This window comes from Hibiscus syriacus, unplaced genomic scaffold (genome assembly GCF_006381635.1).
Source record: "Hibiscus syriacus cultivar Baekdansim isolate YM2019G1 unplaced genomic scaffold, ASM638163v2 tig00112812_pilon, whole genome shotgun sequence".
Classification (NCBI taxonomy): Eukaryota; Viridiplantae; Streptophyta; class Magnoliopsida; order Malvales; family Malvaceae; genus Hibiscus; species Hibiscus syriacus.
The window spans coordinates 237,196-259,395 of NW_024063406.1; the positions used below are offsets into that span (position 1 = coordinate 237,196).

Consider the following 22,200-nt stretch of genomic DNA (forward strand, 5'->3'; position numbering starts at 1 on the left):
GTGGATCAATGGACATTCGATTAATAATTTTAGTGATTAACTTTATGGATTAGGATGTATTCCCGTTATAATTATAGTTGTAATATGTAACTTAAAAAATATAATTTGGTGAAAAATATGGCCTTAAAAGTCTCTAAGTTTATGAGCTCGAGTCTTAATTTATCTTAAAAGCATATTACCTACATACATAATAAAAATAGACTTAAATATACAAAAGGTGTCCACCAGTTTAGTGTCTATCGTTTATTTCGTTCCGGTTTGATTTTAACGTTTCATTCTGTTAAACGAGTCAAGCCACGACGGACCGTTAGTTTTATCTGTTAAGTGACATGTGTCACAATCTCTTAATTTTAAAATTTATTTATTAAAAAATATTAAAAATATTATTATATCTATAAAAAAACCTTATTTCTTTTAAATTATAAAAAGCTTCAAAATCCTTAAAATCTCTGAATCCTAACAATAACCCCCTGCCACCGCCTTTTTCGGCTACAACCACTGTCGCCGACGTAGTCCTTGTCATCATCCTAGTTATAAGTCATCGTAGTTGTCGTCGTTTGGCAGTCAAAATCGCTTGGGATTGCTATTTTCATCCTAGGGTTCGCAGGGTATAAAACGTCGATTCGCAGTCGATCGACCTTTGATCAATAACAATTTCATAGGATTTTTGGTTGCCAGGGGGAAGTGAGGGGGTGGAGCCTCATCGATGGCAAAGGGTGGTGGTCGACATGGGTTTAAGAGTTGAAATGAAGGTTTTCAAAGTTTTGGGGTTATTTTGAAATTTATGTGTTTTCTTTTTTAAAAATATATAATTTTATTTTTTTTAAATTTATATATTTTTTAAAATTATCATATTGTGACATGTGTCACTTATCGGAGAAAATTAACGGTCCGTCATGACTTGACCCATTTTGAGTAACGGAATAAAACGTTAGACACCAAACTAGAATTAAATAAACATAAGGTACTAAATTGGAAAAATGAGCATAGGTTGGCCATCAATGAAATCAACCGAAATAAACGGTTTCGCCTGCGATTTATTAAGTTCTCTAGCCCATGAAACTCGGCCGCCAAAATCAGCTCCAGGTCCCGAACACTTGTACTGTCCATAAAATACAGTCCTGCAATGTAAATCCAACATGTTTCAGACACATTACTTAAACTCGTATCTAAATCGACGTAAGGGGAAGAGAGATCATTTACATTCCTCTATTTTTGTCTCCCCAATCATACCATCCTCTTGGAGTGATGATCTTATCCATGTAAGTATAAACAAACACTACCCTAGAGAAAACTCCCAAAGCTCGACCCAAGTAGAGTTCACCCGACCCGGTAACCCTACAGTTAACGAAAGAGAAGACTGTTTCCTCAAGGAAGCTCTCCCTTTTCTGGGCTGTCAAGGCTCCATAGCTGTTGGTAACGGCATGTAAATGGCAGTCCTTGTAGAGGGAACGCCCGTTTCCAAATATGAAATCTACCGAACCTTCAATGTAGCAGTCTTTGAAGTAATGTCGACCAATGTGATCATATAGAGTATCTTGCGCTCCGATGAACTTACAACCGATAAAGGCGGCTGCATCGGCCGAAATCCTCAGTGCCACCGCTTGCTTTCCTAATGCTCCTGATGGCGGTAATGGTGCTTTGTTCTTCTACCCAACAACATTGGTGATTAACATTATAGGAAAGTGATGAGATTGTAATATATAAAAAACAATGGCTGACCTTGAAGGTGATGTTCTTTGCAATGAAATATGGAGAATTAATGGCGAATGTTGCAGAGTCATATATGCCAAGTGAATGGTCTGACTGCCCCATCTTGTCAGCTGTGTCATCCCACTCGATGACTGTTTTGTCTGCACCGGCACCTGCCATAGTTGCAGGGACTTCAATCTTGTCTCTGTATTTGCCATCCGAATTCCGAATCAGAAACCTGTAAGAAACAAAGCTATAAAGAACAACTCTACAAACAAACCTGTAAGTTCCTGCTCCAATGGAGATTACAACCCGGCATTGATTAATGATTGGAATCGGACGAATCGCCTTCCGCACGGAAGAAAACCCTGCTAAACTTGGCTTCTTGTTCACCCTTATGTTTAAGCAGGGCTTTAGTTTGTTCTTTGGTTTTCCAAAGAGTGATTGCTTGTGAAAGGACCTGTGTCTAACCCAGTTCAGATATTGTTTTTCAATCACCTCATATTGGCTAAGGCTGCTTGAGGTTACCGAGAAAGTTGCTCCTATCAAGAGTACGACAAACATGAGTAGCCTCATTATCATATTGCTAGTTAAAAAAAAGAAAAAAAAAAAGAATACAAAGTTTCAAACTTCCTGGAGAATATGTTAAAGCTTAAACTTTTGACATTTGAGTTGATATTGAAGATTCAAAGACTCCATTTTTATGGAGCTGGTTCCAAACCCAAAGAGGATGATGACATTGTAATCCAATATCTGCCATTCCCTTTAGACCAAGCAGTGGCTTTCAGTGGGCTGTTTTTGTCTGTTGGTTTTCCAGGTCATTTACAAGAGAAACCCAAAATTCAATAATTGAAAATAAAGGTCATCTGTTAGGGTACTCCGTGATTGTGTCATGTATGTACTCACCCTTCAATTTTCAGTCTCCATTGTCAGTTTCAGCTTATTCCAAAATCCAGCAAACATGGATTATGAAAACACAGTAGAATTTACTTTGATTTGATAAATCTGGGTAATGCTAGCAAGTTTTTGTGATGGGAGTAGGAAATTATTGGGGTTTTCACTTTTCACAGCGGTTTGACATTTTGGGTTTGAATGGGAAATGGTGCAGAAAGAGAACAAGATGAATAAAGAAGGTGGACCATATCTAATTTCTCTTATTATTTCTAGAGTGAGCTAGCTTGCTAATATGCTAAGAGAAAGAACAAAGCGAACGTTATTGTTTTTGGCCAGAAGCGTGGAACAGTATGACAAAGGGATGGAAACTGAGTATTGTTATGATTGAGAGAAAAAACATGTAGATAAATTCCAGGTTATCAAAGCTAATTTTCTTTGGTCTTCAGCATCTTTCTCGTCTATTGATGTCGTAGTAGACAGTGCACTGCCACAGAGTGCAGTTTTTGAGCTGAGATATTGGCAAATTCATCTGGTTTCCAATGACCTTTACAGATTAGCAATGTAGAAACCATGTGCATCTTCCTGCGTGGCAAAATATAAAGTATAACTTCATTGTGCCATATCTTAGCAGAAGAAGAATAAAAAATGTTAAAAAAAAGATCTTAAATTCCGTTGCCGGGACTTGAACCCGGGTCTCTCGGGTGAGAGCCGAGTATCCTAACCAACTAGACTACAACGGATTCTGGTGTTTAGGCTTTGAGGATGGAAAGAAGGGTTTTAGTGTGTTTCCTCAAGCTTCCCACACTACTTCCCTATCCATTGCCAACACATTCTAGTTCGGCCTGACTTTGTATTTTCAGTCAGCTCGAGAAAGGTATGTCTTCTCTCGCCAGTAGCCCAGTATCTTTCCCGCATTTATATTGCTTCCTCTGAATGCTCACTGGTTTAACACTGAATAACCTGGAAACCGTTTCTTTAATTAGTCTTACATTTATTCGGCCCTTAAGTTCTCTCAATTTATATGGAAAAAGTTCGCTGCTTTCCAGCCGCTTTTAATTGGTGAAGATAAATTTGCAGCCTTTCCTGCGATTTTAGCTGAACTGTTGTTGGTTGATAATGGGTGTCTTTCCGATTAGCGTCTTGATATTTTATTCTTAACGGTTTTCAAGCTACCCAATGGGTTGGGTTATAACTTATAAGAAAGTGAAACAAAATGTTCTATTGAGATGTTTTCAAGGACGATAAATGAATGAATTCATATATATATATATATATATATATATATATTGAGTAAAGAATGAATTCATATTAGATTCAATGTAATGGGGTATACTGTTTACTTTTACAGAGGAAATAAAATAGGCAATGTTAAGTTTTGTTTATTCTTTATTCAATTCAAATTGCCATCTAACGTAGCTCATTGAGATTTTTTCTTGGACAAAAGCCAATCGAGGTATTAAAAAATGAGCGTCTCTGGACTGACCGGGAGTCCCTCAAGATGTTGTCTTTGGCTACCTGACCGCAATCAAGGGTTGGTAGTATGCAGGAAAGTTTCGGCTATTCCGATTGCTGGCAAACCAAATGAGAAATTCAGCAATCTTCGTCTTGCAAGGTAGAGCTCCGGCAACATGAACTAGTAAACTAAACTTTGAGTTTGGTAACATGATGCTGTGGTCCTTTTACTGTTACGGTACAGGAATAGTTGGACGGTTTCTATCAGAAGGTGGAAGACACAGAAAACTCATTTGATCAAATGTGCAATGGATGCGTCCTATGGTGATATGGCTAGTGAATCGGGTGGTAATATTGAACTTATGGAGAATTGTTTCACTGAATTGTGCTTTTCTGCTAATTTTATTCATTAACTGCTTTTGCAGGATCAACTATATTTCCTAGGATTAATGTTCGGGACCCATACAAACGGCTAGGAATAAGCAAGGAGGCTTCTGAGGATGAAATTCAAGCTGCACGAAACTTCCTTATTAGTAGATATGGGGGGCATAAACCTAGTGTGGATGCAATTGAAGCAGCCCATGACAAAATAATTATGCAGAAGTTCTATGAAAGGAGGAACCCAAAAATTGACATCAAGAAAAAGGTCAGGGAAGTCAAACAATCCCGGGTTGTACAGGCTGTGACAAGCAGATTCCAAACTCCACCCACCAAGGTCATTGTAAAAACATCCTTAGCATTTTTAGTGCTTGGAGTTCTCACTGTTCTCTTCCCAACTGAAGAAGGCCCAACCCTGCAAGTAGCTATATCACTGTTAGCTTCCTTCTACTTCATACATGATCGGTTGAAGAGCAAAGTCCGAGCTCTACTTTATGGGTATGTGATGACATTTCCAGTGTTAACCTAAAATATGATACGGTATCCCTGATATCTCTTTCTAAGGCATTTTCTTCTTAAATTTTCATTTTAGTCTTAATATAATCCTGCAGCCTTTACATATAGTACTTGTCAAGAAGATGAATGTTCCTAATCAGATCCTTCCAAACTATGATGAATAATTAGCACCCTATGTAATCAATTTATATCTGCAGGGCTGGAGCTTTTATGTTCTCCTGGTTGGTGGGAACCTTCTTGATGGTATCCGTGATTCCACCTATTCCTATTCTTAAGGGCCCGAGGAGTTTTGAAGTGTTGACATCATTGATAACCTATGTGCTACTTTGGGTTTCTTCCACATATCTAAAGTAGTGCTAGAGCATCAGGTTTCTTATTATAAGACTCCCAATTTTGAAGTAGTGGATAACCACAGATTTTCTTTTTAGTAGCTCATTGAGCATGTTATATTAGCTTATGAGAGCTGTCATATTTCTACTTTGAACATTGATGATAATTGTGCTGAAGTTATCGCCCAAAACCACAGTTTGCTAGAAAAAAGATTTGTGGGCAAATTATTTTTGTTTTGTGGTAAAAGATGTAAAACCAGTTCAAAGTAAAGATAGGTTGTTGATTTTCTGAATTGTGGTTTCTTACATGCGTTTTTCTTTCCCTTGTTCTACTCCCCGTATTTGTGACTAAGACTCTAAATCGTCTTGGAAATGCTCAGAGAATTTGTTTGTGGGGTTGAAAATTAGAAACAGTATCATACATCATTTGAAGCACCCGAGCTCTAAGATGCACCGTAACGGCAGAGAACAGCCTTGTGTTTTCTCATCGGTGTTTTTATGTTTTTAAGTTGCAGTGTCTGCTTCTGTTCCACAATGATTCCTATATTCCTCTGAAGGATATTTTCTCCTCCACAACCAAAGGCGTCTGCTTCTTTGTTTATTTAGTTGCATTTTCCATAGGCGTACAGCCAAATCTCTCGACTATGGGGCCATTGATGTTACGACAGAATTGCTTGGTCATAATGATAGGGAAGCGGTGGCGGATTGATGAACGTTGCTCTTGTTGAAGAATCAAACCTAGAAAGCTCTAGACTCGATTAAGAACAAAGGGAACGAATAGGGGAAGGTGGCGGTAGCAAGTAGGGTTCTTAGAGTTTCTTTTATGTGCTGGAATCAAGGCAATAAGATTAGAATAAAATAAACAAAAGATAAATAAACGGAAGATGAAATAAGATAATAAAGAAATCAAAATATCTCCCTTATGAAGGTGAACGGTAAAGACGATTGATGGTGCGAATGGATTTGTGGATAATAGATGGATAAGTGTCCTATCGAGCCCTCCTAGTCGCAATGAAAAGGCAAACACGATAAATGGCTCTAACCAACCCTCCTAGTCGTGATGAAAAGGCAAATTGGAGTGTGAAGATTAATCTCCCTCACAAGAACTTGAAAGAACTCAAGGAGAAGAAGCTTCGAAGGCACAAGGCAATCAGCACTTGCAAAAACGAACTCTCGTTGTATTATTAATCAAAGAAATCTGATTTACAAAGTTGAATGAAGCCTCCTTTATATAGGGGCTGAATTCTAAAGGTCCTAAATAACTAAAGAATAAAATATTAATAAACTAAACATGTTTTAACCCTAATTCCTAATAAAATAATAATAACTAAAAATATTGTTTTAACCCAACCTTAATTCCTAATAAAATAATAAATCTGATCCTAAAAGATAATTAATCATCCTATATTAAATTATATTACAAATAATCAATATAAATATTGAAAATTCGTAATATTTACAAAATAACGTATTAATCCCGTATAGGATTTCCTGCATGCACGTCTTCAGTAAAATGACCATATCTGAGTTCCCGATATCGGATTGATGCGATTCAAGAACCGTTAGAAAGATAAGAGACATACGGTTGTATCTCCAGAAGACATGCCGACCAAATAATATCAGGATCCCATTCAAAAAGTCGTCTCAAGTGCGCTGCTGTTCTGATCTTCTTTTCCAAAGCTTGGACGAGTGGATCATTTGGAAGAGTTATTACTTCTTCCTTTGATGTGAACCTTGTGATGCATGTATCATCCTCCCTTTCTTCAAAAAGATTCGACCTCGAATCTGAAACATTAAAGGGAGCAACATTAGAATAGTTTAGTAATTCATTCACATTATGCTTACCGAATAGATATGCTTTGAATCTTCGAGACTTTGTTCTTCTAATAGGTTCGAGTAGAAACATTAGTCCAAAGAAGGAGAAGAAGTACGTTACAATGTCATTAAAATGAGTAATAAAATATTTACCTTTGGACTCTCGTAAATCGTGACTCTTCATTGGTATGGCATAGTGATTAGGGCTTTCAGGTGGTAACCCGTCAGGAGGGTCACCTAGCACTATTCGACAACTCTTGGTGATGGAAGATGGTGTGGTCCAGTCTCGTGTTGCTTTTACTTTCTCATCATTTACATGGATTCCCTGTGCACGAACTATAAAGCATGTGGAGTTGTTCAAGTCATGTTTCGTCATTAAGATGACGTTACGACTAAGGCTTTCATGGATGTAGCCTTTTTGTAACAAATCTAACTCTTTGGTTTCTTCGAGATTGTATGTTTGACGAGGTATGATGGAACCTTGAATTAGATTGGTTTGGTGTTTTTTCCTTTTTCCAGTGGTAATCCGTCAGGTGGATCACCTAACACTTCTCGAAAATCCTGTAACAAAGATGAAAACACACTAGGCAAATCCTTGTTAATGTTAGAAATCGAAACAATTGATTCTCTAAAGCGAACAAGGATGAAAGGCTGTTTGTAAAGAAGGTTCTCTCTCAATTCTTTTGTGCTCACACGTAGATTTTGAGTCACTCTTTTCTTCTCACAATTAGGTTCACTCACCTCCCATGGGTCATTATACTTTTGGCTTTTGTAACTAGTGACCTCTTTTTCTTTTGCCTCTTTCTCAACTTTTTCTTTTTTTGATTTCCCTACCTCCTCACAAATTTGATCTTTAGGGGCTAGAAGTGTGTCATTCTTTGCTGGTCGTTCTTTCTCATTGTCAGGTTTGTCATCTCTTGGCTTTTTCAGAGAAGATGGAGTAGAAGATGAGGAAGGATTTGAAGGATTACCTTGGTAAGAGGATGAAGTACCTTGGTAATGTTCACTGATTCGAGATCTCCTTTGGATTTGTGCTTCGATTGTCATTGCTTTCTTTAGTGTATCTTCAAGGTTTTCGTACCCTTGTAGATCAAGAAGATCAGTGATGTTTGAGTTTAAGCCGACGACGAATCTTGATACGGTGACTTCTTCTTTTTCGGTTATGTTAGCCCTATTGAGTAAGGACTGCATCTCCTTGTAGTAATCTTCAACTGAACTTCTACCTTGTCGAAGTCGGTGTAGTCGTTGTTTAACTTCTCGTGTATAATGTGTCGGTAGGAATCGGTTCCTCATGGTTTGTTTGAGGTCGGTCCAAGAAGTGATTGTTGGAATTTGGAAGTTCTGGATCTTTTTCCTTGTTTGCATCCACCAAGTTCGAGCATATCCTTCAAATTGTATGGTGATCAGGTGAACTTGTTTAGCTTGGGGGCAGTCATGGTATGCGAACATGAGATCAACTTTTCCTTCCCATTCGATGTACCTGTCTGGATCGTTGTCTCCTTTGAAAGACGGGATCATGAACTTTGGTTTTGTAAAGAGTTTGGGTGCTTGGAAACGTGGTTGTTCTTTCTCGGGTACCAAAAGTTCAACATTGTGTGGTCTTGGATTATGGTTTGGTAGATTCAGTTGTGGTTCTTGTCGTTCTCTCACGATTTCATCAAATCTTTCAACTTGAGTCTTGAGTCGGGCAAGTGTGGCTAAGATAGCCGTAAGTGTCTTGTTGTTAGTGTCGCCCATTCTGAAATCATAACACTCAAAAGAAAATTTTAAAGTAAAATAAAAATAAAATAAATTCAACAAAGCAAGAAACCTCACAAGTCACTCCAAGAAAGTAACACAACGAGAGGCAAGTAAGCCGATATTGTACTCTTTAAAACTCACTTTACCAAGTAGTCTTTCACAGTTCGTATCGGAGTTTGATTACTAGCAAAGGCGATAAGAAAAACCTAAAAGCTCTAAGAGGCCAAACAAATGTTAGACTCCAAGCGAACGAGAATGCAAAGAAGGAAGAAGTATGCAAACTCTTTAGTCCTACTAACACAATGAAGATAATGTGTTAGATAATGTAAAAGAACAATAACAAGGAAAAAAAAAGAACTTAAAGCACTAAGAGTCAAAGAAAAAAAAGAACCAACCCAGAAACCTGGAAAACGCTGGATCAATTTGAGCAACGTTTTTGAGGGGTTACCGGTGTCAAAAATTCTTGAAAAATTCTTGAATGTCTTTTGATGCGTCAAGAAACCACCTGTAAAATTTCAGAACCAAATACCTCAGTAGTATCCAGTAGACTCTGTTGAACGGTGAGTCCTCAAACAATCTGTTTTTCTTGATCGCTTTGTTCGAAGGTGTTGTTGATCTCCAAAAATTCTGATTTTTTGTTTGAATGATCTTCAATATATGAATTTTCAATCTGGAAATTTTCACCACGAAATTCCTCCTGTAAAATTTTCAAGAAATTCGACAAGATTCTAAACCGAATCTGCCGATGAAACTTGAATGATGTATTTGAAGGCTCCAATGAACTCCAATTGGGGTGAAATTTGGACTGGGGTTTAATCTTAGAATGAATATGATATATGGATAAAATCAGCCCTAAATACCTTCGTTTGCAATTTTTTTTTTGAAATTTTGGCTTTTTTGGCTCTTTTTTTGTTTTTTTGCCTTTTTTTTTTTTGCCTTTTTTGTTTTTTTGAAAAAAAAAATAGCAAACTAACAAGAAGGATTTAAATCTAAATTAAAATTAAATAAAAAGAACCTGAAACGCTGAATCTTTTGTGAACTAGCTCCGTTGGGGTACCTTGACGATTTTGTGTGCAAGAACAAGCAAGATTGCTTGTTTCTTTCCAAGAATCGGCCCAAATCTGATACCAATTGATAGGGAAGCGGTGGCGGATTGATGAACGTTGCTCTTGTTGAAGAATCAAACCTAGAAAGCTCTAGACTCGATTAAGAACAAAGGGAACGAATAGGGGAAGGTGGCGGTAGCAAGTAGGGTTCTTAGAGTTTCTTTTATGTGCTGGAATCAAGGCAATAGATTAGAATAAAATAAACAAAAGATAAATAAACGGAAGATGAAATAAGATAATAAAGAAATCAAAATATCTCCCTTATGAAGGTGAACGGTAAAGACGATTGATGGTGCGAATGGATTTGTGGATAATAGATGGATAAGTGTCCTATCGAGCCCTCCTAGTCGCAATGAAAAGGCAAACACGATAAATGGCTCTAACCAACCCTCCTAGTCGTGATGAAAAGGCAAATTGGAGTGTGAAGATTAATCTCCCTCACAAGAACTTGAAAGAACTCAAGGAGAAGAAGCTTCGAAGGCACAAGGCAATCAGCACTTGCAAAAACGAACTCTCGTTGTATTATTAATCAAAGAAATCTGATTTACAAAGTTGAATGAAGCCTCCTTTATATAGGGGCTGAATTCTAAAGGTCCTAAATAACTAAAGAATAAAATATTAATAAACTAAACATGTTTTAACCCTAATTCCTAATAAAATAATAATAACTAAAAATATTGTTTTAACCCAACCTTAATTCCTAATAAAATAATAAATCTGATCCTAAAAGATAATTAATCATCCTATATTAAATTATATTACAAATAATCAATATAAATATTGAAAATTCGTAATATTTACAAAATAACGTATTAATCCCGTATAGGATTTCCTGCATGCACCGTCTTCAGTAAAATGACCATATCTTGAGTTCCCGATATCGGATTGATGCGATTCAAGAACCGTTAGAAAGATAAGAGACAGACGGTTGTATCTCCAGAAGACATGCCGACCAAATAATATCAGGATCCCATTCAAAAAGTCGTCTCAAGTGCGCTGCTGTTCTGATCTTCTTTTCCAAAGCTTGGACGAGTGGATCATTTGGAAGAGTTATTACTTCTTCCTTTGATGTGAACCTTGTGATGCATGTATCACATAAGCTCACTTCTACAACTTGAGGTGATCAATGAGGCTAACGCATTGATTCTACTACACCATTCTCTTCCATGCTTTCAATTGCTGTCCTTGTTAGAAAAATTTGCACCTTCTCTTATGGCTGCAGAATTAGTGGCTACTGGTCAATGCCTTAACTCCAGGACACCTCTTGCATTGAAATATGATACGTATTTTTGTTGCATACAGAATACGTACTTGAAACAAAGGGACATATATTACTTTAGACTGTCATTTATTTATGTTCATCTTCACTTAACATCGGCATGTATTGTAATCAGAAGAATCTAATACTTGATTTCTTATTAGAAAGAGAATGAATGCATCAAACTGATTCCGAGAAGGAAGTTAATTTGTTGGTTCACTAGAAGAAAAATATAAGCATTCCCAAGTTAACGACACTTTAGGCAGTCGAATTTACGTCTACATGTTGCCTTTTGGGTGATCTTAGCATTGATTCTGGTTTTGCAAATTTAAGGATATTCAACCTTTTATTTCAAGACAAGATTACCAGAAGATATGTACTTAAAGCCCCCACCTTGTATCAGCCACACCTCTGCCATACCAAGTTGCCAAGTAAGCATCCCTTGTGTCAGTTGATGATAGGCCCGCGTTTAACAGCCTCAAACAAGATATCTCTTGGCAGTTTTTGTCTGGTGGGTAGTCAGAAGTTGAGGCTACCTTGAACTTGAATGCAATGAACCAAGCTCCAAACCCATGGCATGTGTCATCTCATATGGAAGAGTCCTTCAAAATACATGCCTGAAGACGTGGGGAGGCAGGCCTGAGAATGTGAAGTCGGCGCAGGAAGCGCTGCTTATCCGGGCAAATACCAATTCTCTTGCTCAACTCGGAAAGTACACAAGTGAGGGAGAGTCGGAGGAAGCCAAGCAAGGAATGTTTGTCAAGGGCTATGTCTATTAGCTTGTCCGTATCTTCCAATAGCTTTATAAATTTAATTGCACTGAAAATTTAATCGGAAGAGCAGACTACTGATCTTTCCATCATTACAAAATCCTTTCGTTCTCTCCTTGTTTTCTGTTATAATGAAATTGATCATATCTTATCATGTAATGGAGAGTCCTACATGTCCCGAAGTGCCTTCGACATGTGTTGTTGGCCTCCATCCTATCTGTTACTATTGTCATCATCAGTGATTGATCTTCCTTCTTGTTATAGTTATCAGGTTCTTTGCCCATACATAACTTGCATCCGGATCTGGTCGCTTGGACCATTTAGGTAGTCGAACAATTTCAGCCTTAGCGCTTTAACATGTCAAACAAAAACAAAATTTAGAAAAAACGACAGGTTAGAGATCAGTTCTTTGCAATGAATTACATTCTTCTGTTTCTGGTATGAGCAATGAGGGCAGTCTGAAAACTTTACTGAACAACTATTCTAGTTCATGGAGAAGTGAAAGAGATGATAATTTGACCAGCTATGGAGAAGTTAAGAGAAGGACAAATGAGGTGTCCCCAGGCTACTGGCTTCCTAGTAAAATTTAAGCAAACGGAGATCAGGTCTACTTGTCATCATCACTGCCGCTGAGAACATCGATTTATTGTTCCTTCGGACATAAAAACCGACAACACAGATCAATTTTGCAAGCTTAAGAGAACTGTTTTGATGTATAGACGGAATTTAGACTATAGTTTTTATCCCTGAATGTACTTGTGTAATGTAGGTGCACATACATGATCGCATCAAGTACAGAATTTGTCGACAATAAAACCGGAAAAACTTACAGGAACTAAGACAAGCAACAGAACTAAGATATTTGAAGGATGACAGTTTCGTAAATTGAAACATGTTTGTTTTGTAAAAAAAAAAACAAACAAAGCAGCATTAGCTGCTGCATAGTTGACATTTCACAAATAATATTGGCAACTGGCATTGCCAGGCCAAGGCACAATATGACCATTTTTTCATCCTTTTTGATATCATAGGCCATAGTTTTTTTCTTTCAATTTTAATACAATCAAAAGCCTCATTTAGGCTTACAGGGTATAGATTTATTGCACAGGGATTACAACACTCAAACCCACAAACTTATTAACTATTAACAAATACACAATTTCTTCGTTCAAAACAAGACGGCAAACTATTGTAAGACCTGTGAAAACAGTTGCAGCATAGGATAGCAGAGAAAAGAACGTGAAAGTTGTTCACAATTATCATTCCTCTGGTGCAATTTCAAAACGACATGTTGAGCATTTCCATGCTCAAGCTCTCCATCATCGCGTTTTCCATGAATCCGCACTTAGTCGGTGCAGACTTTATGAAACTGCTTAGCCTTGGCTTGAATGAGCATGAAGAAAGGGGAATGATTGGAATGTTCTCGCAGTTGCAGAGCTCAACCATGTAACCATCTGGATCGTGGAAGAACACCTGTTCAACCTTGTTCCCTTCGTCTTCGACCAAAGCTGTGACATACTTCATTCCCATATCTTCCAGCCTCCTTAAGACAAGGCCAACATCTGTACACTGTCATCAAAAACCAAAAACTTGTTAACGCTGCAGGTGGAGGCTTAGTTTCTGAAATATTCAACTTGAATTCATATACTATACCTGGAATGATATGTGATTATCCTTAGGATTAATCGGTCGTGGTTCAACGATATCTTCAAAATCATCGATGGATGGATTCTCAATTAAGTGTATCCCAATGCCGTAATTATACAACCTGCGTAACATCAGTTATTTAGTTTCCTGTTTCATTGAAAACCGGATTTATAGAAGAAAGGGCAGTGCAGAAAGCTTACCAAGCTCCATTGAACTTGAAAGAAGAAGGGCGTTTGATGGGAACAAAGCCCAATACTTCTTCATAGAACCGCATCGAATCCCAAACCGATCTACACAAGAGTGAGACATGATTCAATGACAGAAGTGGCAATGCCTCAAATTTGTTTACTTCCACAGTGTCCATGTTCTCACTCTTACACTTTTCTTCTTCCTTTGTCTAATATCTCCACTTTGGATGATGACTAGGTTACTCTGCCTTGTGCTCCTTTTATAGAGAGAAACACAAACACCCCATTTTCTGAATTCAAATTCAAGTAATCAAGAGGAACTTTCCTGGCAAATTCTCTTAACTTCTCAATCAGATACATAGACAGTAGAAATTTTCTTCTAACGTTCCTTTCATTCCAAATCAATGTTATATACTTTCTGGTTTGAAGATTTTTGTGTGGATTCCAAGTAGCTAGTTACTGCTTTAGAACGCGTTTTGTACTAATAATTCATCTGCAGAATTGCAAGACAAAAACAAAGCTATGTGGTTCAGCTTGTAGCCTAAGCTCTTTAAGGTTAATGTGGAATTAGCTGCTGCTAAGATCAAATGACAAATCGATTCTATTATGATTCATTTGCGCCCAAAAATGGCGATTTAAAAAGCTTAACCAAATTTCTCTGCGGTTTAAGCGTTGCGAGGAATCCTAAAGACAGAAAGTTACAAAGTCCCGAAAAGGTAAGAAATTTCTTTGCTGCTTCCCCTTTACAATATGACATTATCCAAAAAGCGAAAGCGAAAGTTTAACCCTTGAAAGAACCCTCAATGAAATCATTCGGACCATTTTTTTCTCTCTACGTGCTTGCCTCATGCACGGTTTTAAATTGCAGTGGAACAGCTGTGATGGTTTGTGCGTGAGTTGTGCAAGTGAGAAATACAGTGAGTGATAGTTTGGGCAGATGCTAGCAGCAGTTAGTATGCAATATTTATGTTCAAATAAGTGATAAATATATAAATATATATATATATATATATATATATATATATGAACACAAAACTTTATAATAGGATATTTATTTAAAAATACTTATATCATATATACAACAAATATTGCATTGCAGTTGGTGTTTACATCTTTATCATCCCCAGCCCCATGCATGGCGAACACATCACACAGTTGCTAATACAAAAGTACCCGAACACTACTAAATAACTTTTGGCTATGGGATTTGTTGGATTTAGGTCGTGTTAATATAACGTTATAAATCTTTAGAGTTCGTAATCATTTTAATTTTACGGTATTCAATTGAGTTTAAATCATTAAGGATGCTTTTGGATGGGGGAAAGAAGATTACCTGGGGGAAATTTTTTTTTCAGAATGTAATACCCATGTTTGGATTGCAAAGATTTCTAATATAGGGTAATAAGTCATTCCTAACAGTGGCATTTTGAGGATGTTTTACCGAAAATGTCATTCCCCCCAATTACTTAGATATTTGTCATTTCCCATGGGTTTGGACTAAAATGCACTTAAAATATTTTTTTTTTCAAAAATATCATTCTTCTGTTGTTGAATAAAAAATATTTTCTATGAAGGTTAAATTGTAAATTTATCCTTAAATTGTTTTAGATTTACAAAAAAGTCCACAATTAGAATTTTATATGAAGTTCAGGGGTTAAAATAAAATTAAACCCTTTCATTAAACCTATTTATCTTTTAAATTTTATAAAAAAATTATATAAATTTTATGAATTTAAATTTTATAAAGAAAATATATAAATTAAAAATAGTAAAATTATATATTTTCTATGATCTTTTATACAAATATTTTCATTTGAATATTTAGAATTCAACTTGTTAAAAAACAAATATATAATAAGGACAATTTGATAAATATACATTCCAATAATCTTTTATTCATTTAACCAAACATTATATTCTTACATTCCTGCTAAACAAACCAAACACAACAATACAACATTCCCAATAATATATCATGTAATGTTATATTCCGGTAATTCTATTCCGGGAGGTAATATTACATTTCATAAACCAAAAACACCCTAAGATTTGTCAGTAAGATTTTGAGGTAAGATAATTTTGGATTAAGTTGTTTGAAGTTCGTTTATTTGATTTACCATTCAAGTTCATCTCATTTTTAGTTAATTGTTTGGGTTATCGTGAGTTTAGAGCCATTCGAATTTAAGTCATTTATGCTTCATATTTGAATCGATTAAATTGAGTTCAAGTTATTTCTAGTTTAATTTTAGCTTAAGTTATTTTTGATATAAATCATTTTGATTTAAATTATTTTTTATTTTGAATTAACTGAATTTTTTGTCTTCTTAAAAAATGTTTTTCATTATTTATATTTTGGAACAAATATCTCAAATTTCTCAAATCAGATAAAGTTTTCAACCCCAAATGATGGATTTTTTTATGTTTAATTCCGTTACTTTTAAAGAAATTTTGAAGAAAAAAAATCTAAATTGACAAAGTGACAGAGGTGATGATGTGAGTTTATCTATATCTAAGGTGGTCGCTAGTAACGGATGCACTAAGCCCCCTAGGTATGGATGGATCTAGAGGGACAGGTGGGGGCGATCGCCCCTTAAAAAATTTTAAATTTATATATATTTTAGATATTTTATTTTTATTTTTTTATTATAAATATATTTTCGTCCCCAAAACCTTATAAATTCTCAACTACTTAGAATTTTATATGTTCGCCACTCTTAACATCAAATCTTTCGTCCGTCCTTGCAGGGGCCAAGTGTATCTCAATATTTTGAAAAAATGTTTAAATTTAGTTTAATGTGTTGAGGAAATTTTTTGCATATTTTTTATTTTTAAGAAAAGAATATTATAATTTTGGACTCTATTCTTAAATTTCTAGATCACTACAAACAATAGGCAATTTAATTATATAAATTAAAATCCATATATATATATATATATAAATTAAAATTTAATTATTTTTAAGCAATACACAATTTGTTCATGAAAAAACAAGACAGCAGGCCATTGTAATTTGTAAGAACTGTGAAAACAATTGTAGCGTATAATAGGAGAAAAAAGATGGTGAAAGTTTTCTTTTCTCTGGTGCAATTTCAAAATGACATGTTGAGCATTTCCAAGCTCAAGCTCTCCATCATCGCGTTCTCCATGAATCCACATTTAGCCGGTGCAGACTTGATGAAACTGCTTAGCCTTGGCTTGAATGAGCATGAAGAAAGTGGAATGATCGGAATGTTCTCGCAGTTGCAGAGCTCAACCATGTAACCATCTGGATCATGGAAGAACACCTGTTCAACCTTGTTCCCTTCCTCTTCGACCACGGCCGTGACGTACTTCATTCCCATGTCTTCCGGCCTCCTTAAGACCAGGCCAACATCAGTACACTGTCATCAAAAACCAAAACTTGTTAATGGTGCAGATGCAGGCTTAGTCTCTGAAAGATTCAATTTTAACTCAAACACTATACCTGAAAGGATATGTGATTATCTTTAGGATTAATCGGTCGCGGTTCAGCGATAGTGTCGAAATCGTCGATCGTTGGATTCTGAAGTGTATCCCAATGCCATAGTTATACAACCTGAATAAGATCTCACACATCAGTTTCATTAAAAACTGGGGAATTATTGAACAATGATAAAGCGATAAGCTTACCAAGCTCCATTGAACTTGAAAGAAGAAGAGCGTTTGATGGGAACAAAGCTCAAAACTTCTTCATAGAACCGCATCGAATCCCAAACTGATCTACACAACAATGAGACATGGTTCAATGACAGAAGTGGCAATGCGCCCTCGAAGTTGTTTACTTCCACAGTTTCCATTTTCTCACTCGTACACTCTGCTTCTTCCTTTCTCTGGTATCTCACTTTGAATGATGACTAGGTTACTGCCCTTATGCTCCTTTTATAGAAAGAAACATCCCATTCCCTAAATTCAAATTCAAGTGACTACGAGGAACTTTCCCGGCAAATTCTGATCTTACTTCCCAAGCTAATATATGTGGATTACAAGTAGCTAGTATTTTCTTTAGAACGCGTCTTTTTTTTGTACTGATCATTCCATATGCAGAAAATCAAGTTGAAATTAAAAAACAAAGCTGTCTGGTTTAGCTTGTTTGTTGGAGATGGTGCTAAGATCATTGACAATTCTACAATGGATCATTTAAGCCCAGAAATGTTGAGTTTGAAGGCTAAAACCAAACAAACATCAAGGGGCAGCAGTGCCCTTTTAGTAATCCTAGAAACAGGAGGTAGAAAGTTCCAAAATGGTGAGAAATTTCTCTGCTGTTTCTCCTTTTATAAGATATATATTAATCAAGGAAATTCCATCTGCCCAATGGATAAATTTAACTGTCTCCAAGCTATCTGTTTTGGGGTTTAGACAAGGCGGGCCTTGCGGTCTTGTACTAACTTGAAGTCCAAATCAAGGCAAAATAATTTAGTAGAACTTGTACATGCCTTAAACTGTCCAGACCATGAATGCCATCTTGAATATCAATACCAAGGTCTAATTCCTATACTATATTAAAATCTACTTTTATAATCAACGGGTCGATTTAAGTGATAAGCAATTTAATATTACTTAAGTAGGTCTTAAATTCAAGGTCTTGTATATGTAGAAAAACTTGTCGGGATCATCAAAATCAAATGTGCGGCATGAATCGGTTCGGATTAAATAAGATAAATCTTCAAAAATTAGGAGGACGAAAAAAAGAAAAGAAATTAGGGTTATCTTTTTTTTTTTTTAATTTAACCGGTTGTCTTTACTTTTATAATACTATTAAACTTTAATATAAAATTAAGTGTCCAAATTATACATCTTCTCATTTACATGCGTAATTATTTTCCGGTCAATTCAGATATCTAACATTATAAACGTTACCATTTTAAACGTCTCGATCATAACAATAGTGATTATTTTAAAGAAGATTCTGAGTCAGCTACTAACAGCAACGTTAAACAAAAATTAATTACGCAATTAAAAAAGTTTCAGGTGATAATTTGGAGAAACGTCATATATTTTATTGGTTTGATCAACACGCCCAAATGCATTAAACCAAACTATCTGTCAATAGCTATGAGGGCTACCTGTTCCACTTTTCTTTTCTTATATATATATATATATATTCTCTACTAATATACATCTACCTAACCTAATTGACATTACCATTATATTAAGCATTCATGCTGGAATTAATAAAAGGATCATGAGTTCAATTTTTTTGTCACAAATAATCATATATTAATTTAAATCTTGATTATAAAATACATATAATATAAAATTTGTGATTACAAATGAAGCTATATTTGGACCACGTAAGGCACTAATGGCATCAATTGAAGTACGACATTCATAGATAATGACTCTTGATTTGAGTAACACGAACCACAAAAACCCTAATTGAAATGCCCTGTGAATTCGGGCTTCATTGCCATTTGCCACCCTGCTCATTTGCCCACTGCCGTGTAATCAAACAGGGCCCTGTTGGAATAGACGACATTAACTCGTTTGAAAGCAAAACAAAACAGATTGATACGTATCAATCTTCGTAAACCCAAATCAACCCCACTTGACAGTGTAGTGTAGCTCTGCATCTTCCGTTGAACGTAACATTATTATTTTTTTATCAGTTAGGTTTTTCTCTCTTGGACCGCATAAACTGAAAACAAAAAGAAATGCAACTAAGAAGCAGCTAAAAAAAAAAAACAGAGCCGAAAACAAGACCAAAAGCAATGTCTTGAATCCAGGGAAACAGAGGCATATGCATTGTTATCAAATAGTATACAGTTTGAAGACCCCATTTATGATTCGGATTATCAGTTAGGCTTTCTTTGAGACATTTTTTTAAGGTAGCCCAATTATTAAGTAAGTGTTATTACTAAACATATGGTTGTTGCAATGTTTTCATAGTAAAAAGATGTTTAAACACCTTGTTAACAATTAATTATAGATGTGATTTTGATAATCTAGCAAACCGTCCCCATCTTGTCGGTGGGATTATTAATTCTTGCACTGCACTCAAAAGATTTTTTTCAGAGAAAATAAAAATTAATCAAAAACTAAATCATAAATGAATATTATTATTTTCTTTATTTAATCTACAGAGATATACAGTTGTTTATAATTAATTGGTTAGGTTACATAAAGCGAGTTTCAACCATTCTTGGTCGGTTTATACTTTTAAACAATAAGCTCCTAATGCCAAATTTAAATTTTATTATTATCATATTAAATTTCAGAAGAAGAGATATCAAACAAACCAGAAGGTGACATTTTCCATGTGTTGAAAAGGCTAATTTGAAAGAAAATGCACTTATTTCTCTATAATATATTGTTAAGAGCTCTATGCTCATGGAGACTAGAATTACAGTATCCCCCCCCCCCCCCAATAAATCTCGTCTTGGTACCCATCAATGCTTAACCTTCACATTTTCGAACCCACATTTTTTTCCTAATAAAATAGTAAATGAATACCAATTCAACCATGTAAATGGATTTATTAATATCCGTCTAATAGAGTGTATTCTCTTATTTTTGAGAGCGTAAATTCGAATATGTGAAGATATATAAAATGGTAAAAGAAATTAAGAAATTTATAAATATTCAAAAAGAATAATTTCATTAATTAAAAAAAAGAATAATTTCATATTATACTCTTATTAATCAATCAGACATGTTAATTAATAATGTTTTAAGAAAATAAAAGGCATATATCCTACATTGAGAAGGAATATACTTTTAGAAGGTTATTTAAAGGTCACTACTTCCTTCTTTCGCTGAATGGGGCATAATAACTCTATTGCATGTGTATGCCACTGTGATTGTTCAATTGATTTTTGTTAAATTTTTTTTAGATAAAATTTTTAAGAATTTTACGGTGATTACATGCACTGAGATCGATACTCTTTTAGTTTGTGCTAACACCTCAATTTTGTTGTTAATTTTACTAAAATATTAAGTCAGATTATAACATAAAAATACATTCACAGAACCCCATGGTTTTTATCGTCTAGACAAAACTTGGAGGAGTTTATAAAAAGAAAATAATTACAACTTATGTCTCGTGACATAACATAATGAAATGAATTGAGTCGGAACACTTATAAAACATTATGACCCTAATGTTTGTGCATTTCAAGGAATACATATATGTATGATGATAATATGAGAAGAAAACACATAGTCATATACCTAATTCAATAATATAGAAACCATGTGCTAGAAAAGCAAAAGCAAGAAAGAACAGAAAGAAAGGAATGGTGTTTTGTGGAGTGAAAAAGAGATCAAGAGAAGGCGTCGTTCTTGAGAGAACAAAAGAAGGGAAGAGCACATGCATGTAATCTAATTATTTAAGCTGTCAAATCTTACAAATTATATATAATAATGTCGGATTGTAACATAAAATACGTACTTGTTTTTGACATGCAAAATCATTATTATTATTATTATTTGGTAATAACTCAATAATAATATCATACACCATGTTTGAACTTTTATGATACAAAAAAATTGATTGAAAATGATGTCAAATTACTAAGATAAACATGATGTTTTTGCATTGGTAAATTTTTGTAGTTAGATCCTATACTATACATAACTTGAGAGTTTTGTCTATCTATTCTAATTTGATCGATTTAAATTCTTATGCTTTTCGGATTAAAAATTTTGGTCCTAACTCAAATAGCATAAAGATTTATGATTGAATTATCGGAACTAAATCTATAATTTATGTATAAGTACTAATAATATAAATGACAGTTCCGATTGAGGATTTTAATATTTGTGGATATCTAATATGTTTTAGTGGATTTAAATATTATAAATTCAAATAATATTTAAATTTAAATACGAAAATTATTATGTGGTGCAAATTCAAAACATATGAATATATATATACACTATTGGATATGCATTATCAAAATCCTCATTACTCAGTAATGTGGAAGTAGATTTAGATATATATGAATTATTAGATGTCATTGGGTAGACACCGACATGGTGCACTTTATTTTCTTCCATTTAGAGAGATTTTTTAACGAGACTCATATTGATGCCCTGTTTTGCATGTGTTCGATCAATAAAACCATACAAAATCTCATTTTCAAAAAATATATATATATTTAGATTAGGACACATTTCAGAATTTGAAAAGTATAAGTTAAAAAATGATCAAATTAAATTAGAAGGATTAAATACATAATTTACACATTGTAAAGACTAATGGAAGAATTTTACCTTTTGCATTTCAACTGTCATGCATGGGAATTTTGATGTGAAGTGTTAAAAGTAGAAAGAACAAAAGAGGTGAAAAGCCCTAATGCTAGATTATAACCCATCAAGCTTGATGAATCATACATTTTAGCACCCACCCAAAGATGGAAATCCAGTTTAAATTTAGAAAAGTTAGTTCTATCTGGAACA

General features: G+C 34.9%; 3 protein-coding genes, 1 non-coding gene and 1 pseudogene across 7 annotated transcripts; 1 reads left to right on the forward strand and 4 right to left on the reverse strand.

The window, feature by feature from the left end:
• Positions 1 to 967: 967 nt before the first annotated feature.
• On the reverse strand, positions 968 to 2,293 carry LOC120183782 (probable pectinesterase 53). The gene is made up of 4 exons (XM_039188411.1): positions 1,973 to 2,293; positions 1,723 to 1,897; positions 1,204 to 1,646; positions 968 to 1,121 (listed from the first exon to the last, which is right to left on the reverse strand). Exons 1-4 carry the CDS (start codon positions 2,272 to 2,274, stop codon positions 968 to 970), a joined length of 1,074 nt encoding a protein of 357 aa, XP_039044342.1. The 5' UTR covers positions 2,275 to 2,293.
• A 960-nt stretch (positions 2,294 to 3,253) lies between these two features.
• On the reverse strand, positions 3,254 to 3,326 carry TRNAE-CUC. Its single transcript has one exon. It is a non-coding gene; the product is annotated as a tRNA-Glu (tRNA).
• Positions 3,327 to 3,347: 21 nt separating this feature from the next.
• Positions 3,348 to 5,554, forward strand: LOC120183759 (protein CHAPERONE-LIKE PROTEIN OF POR1, chloroplastic-like). Of its 3 annotated transcripts, none has more exons than XM_039188389.1 (5): positions 3,348 to 3,460; positions 4,003 to 4,198; positions 4,283 to 4,386; positions 4,464 to 4,914; positions 5,130 to 5,554. In XM_039188389.1, exons 2-5 carry the CDS (start codon positions 4,050 to 4,052, stop codon positions 5,284 to 5,286), a joined length of 861 nt encoding a protein of 286 aa, XP_039044320.1. In that variant the 5' UTR covers positions 3,348 to 3,460; positions 4,003 to 4,049; the 3' UTR covers positions 5,287 to 5,554. The 3 variants fall into 3 exon arrangements, with proteins under 3 accessions (XP_039044320.1, XP_039044322.1, XP_039044321.1); XM_039188391.1 differs by having other exon boundaries at positions 3,358 to 3,460; positions 4,031 to 4,198; XM_039188390.1 differs by having other exon boundaries at positions 3,389 to 3,460; positions 3,998 to 4,198.
• A 7,308-nt stretch (positions 5,555 to 12,862) lies between these two features.
• LOC120183765 lies at positions 12,863 to 17,609 on the reverse strand (annotated as a pseudogene).
• On the reverse strand, positions 13,216 to 17,673 carry LOC120183764. Of its 2 annotated transcripts, XM_039188398.1 has the most exons (4): positions 17,617 to 17,673; positions 13,798 to 13,968; positions 13,604 to 13,718; positions 13,216 to 13,519 (listed from the first exon to the last, which is right to left on the reverse strand). In XM_039188398.1, exons 2-4 carry the CDS (start codon positions 13,959 to 13,961, stop codon positions 13,229 to 13,231), a joined length of 570 nt encoding a protein of 189 aa, XP_039044329.1. In that variant the 5' UTR covers positions 13,962 to 13,968; positions 17,617 to 17,673; the 3' UTR covers positions 13,216 to 13,228. The 2 variants fall into 2 exon arrangements, with proteins under 2 accessions (XP_039044329.1, XP_039044328.1); XM_039188397.1 differs by lacking the exon at positions 17,617 to 17,673 and having other exon boundaries at positions 13,798 to 14,022.
• Positions 17,674 to 22,200: the final 4,527 nt, after the last annotated feature.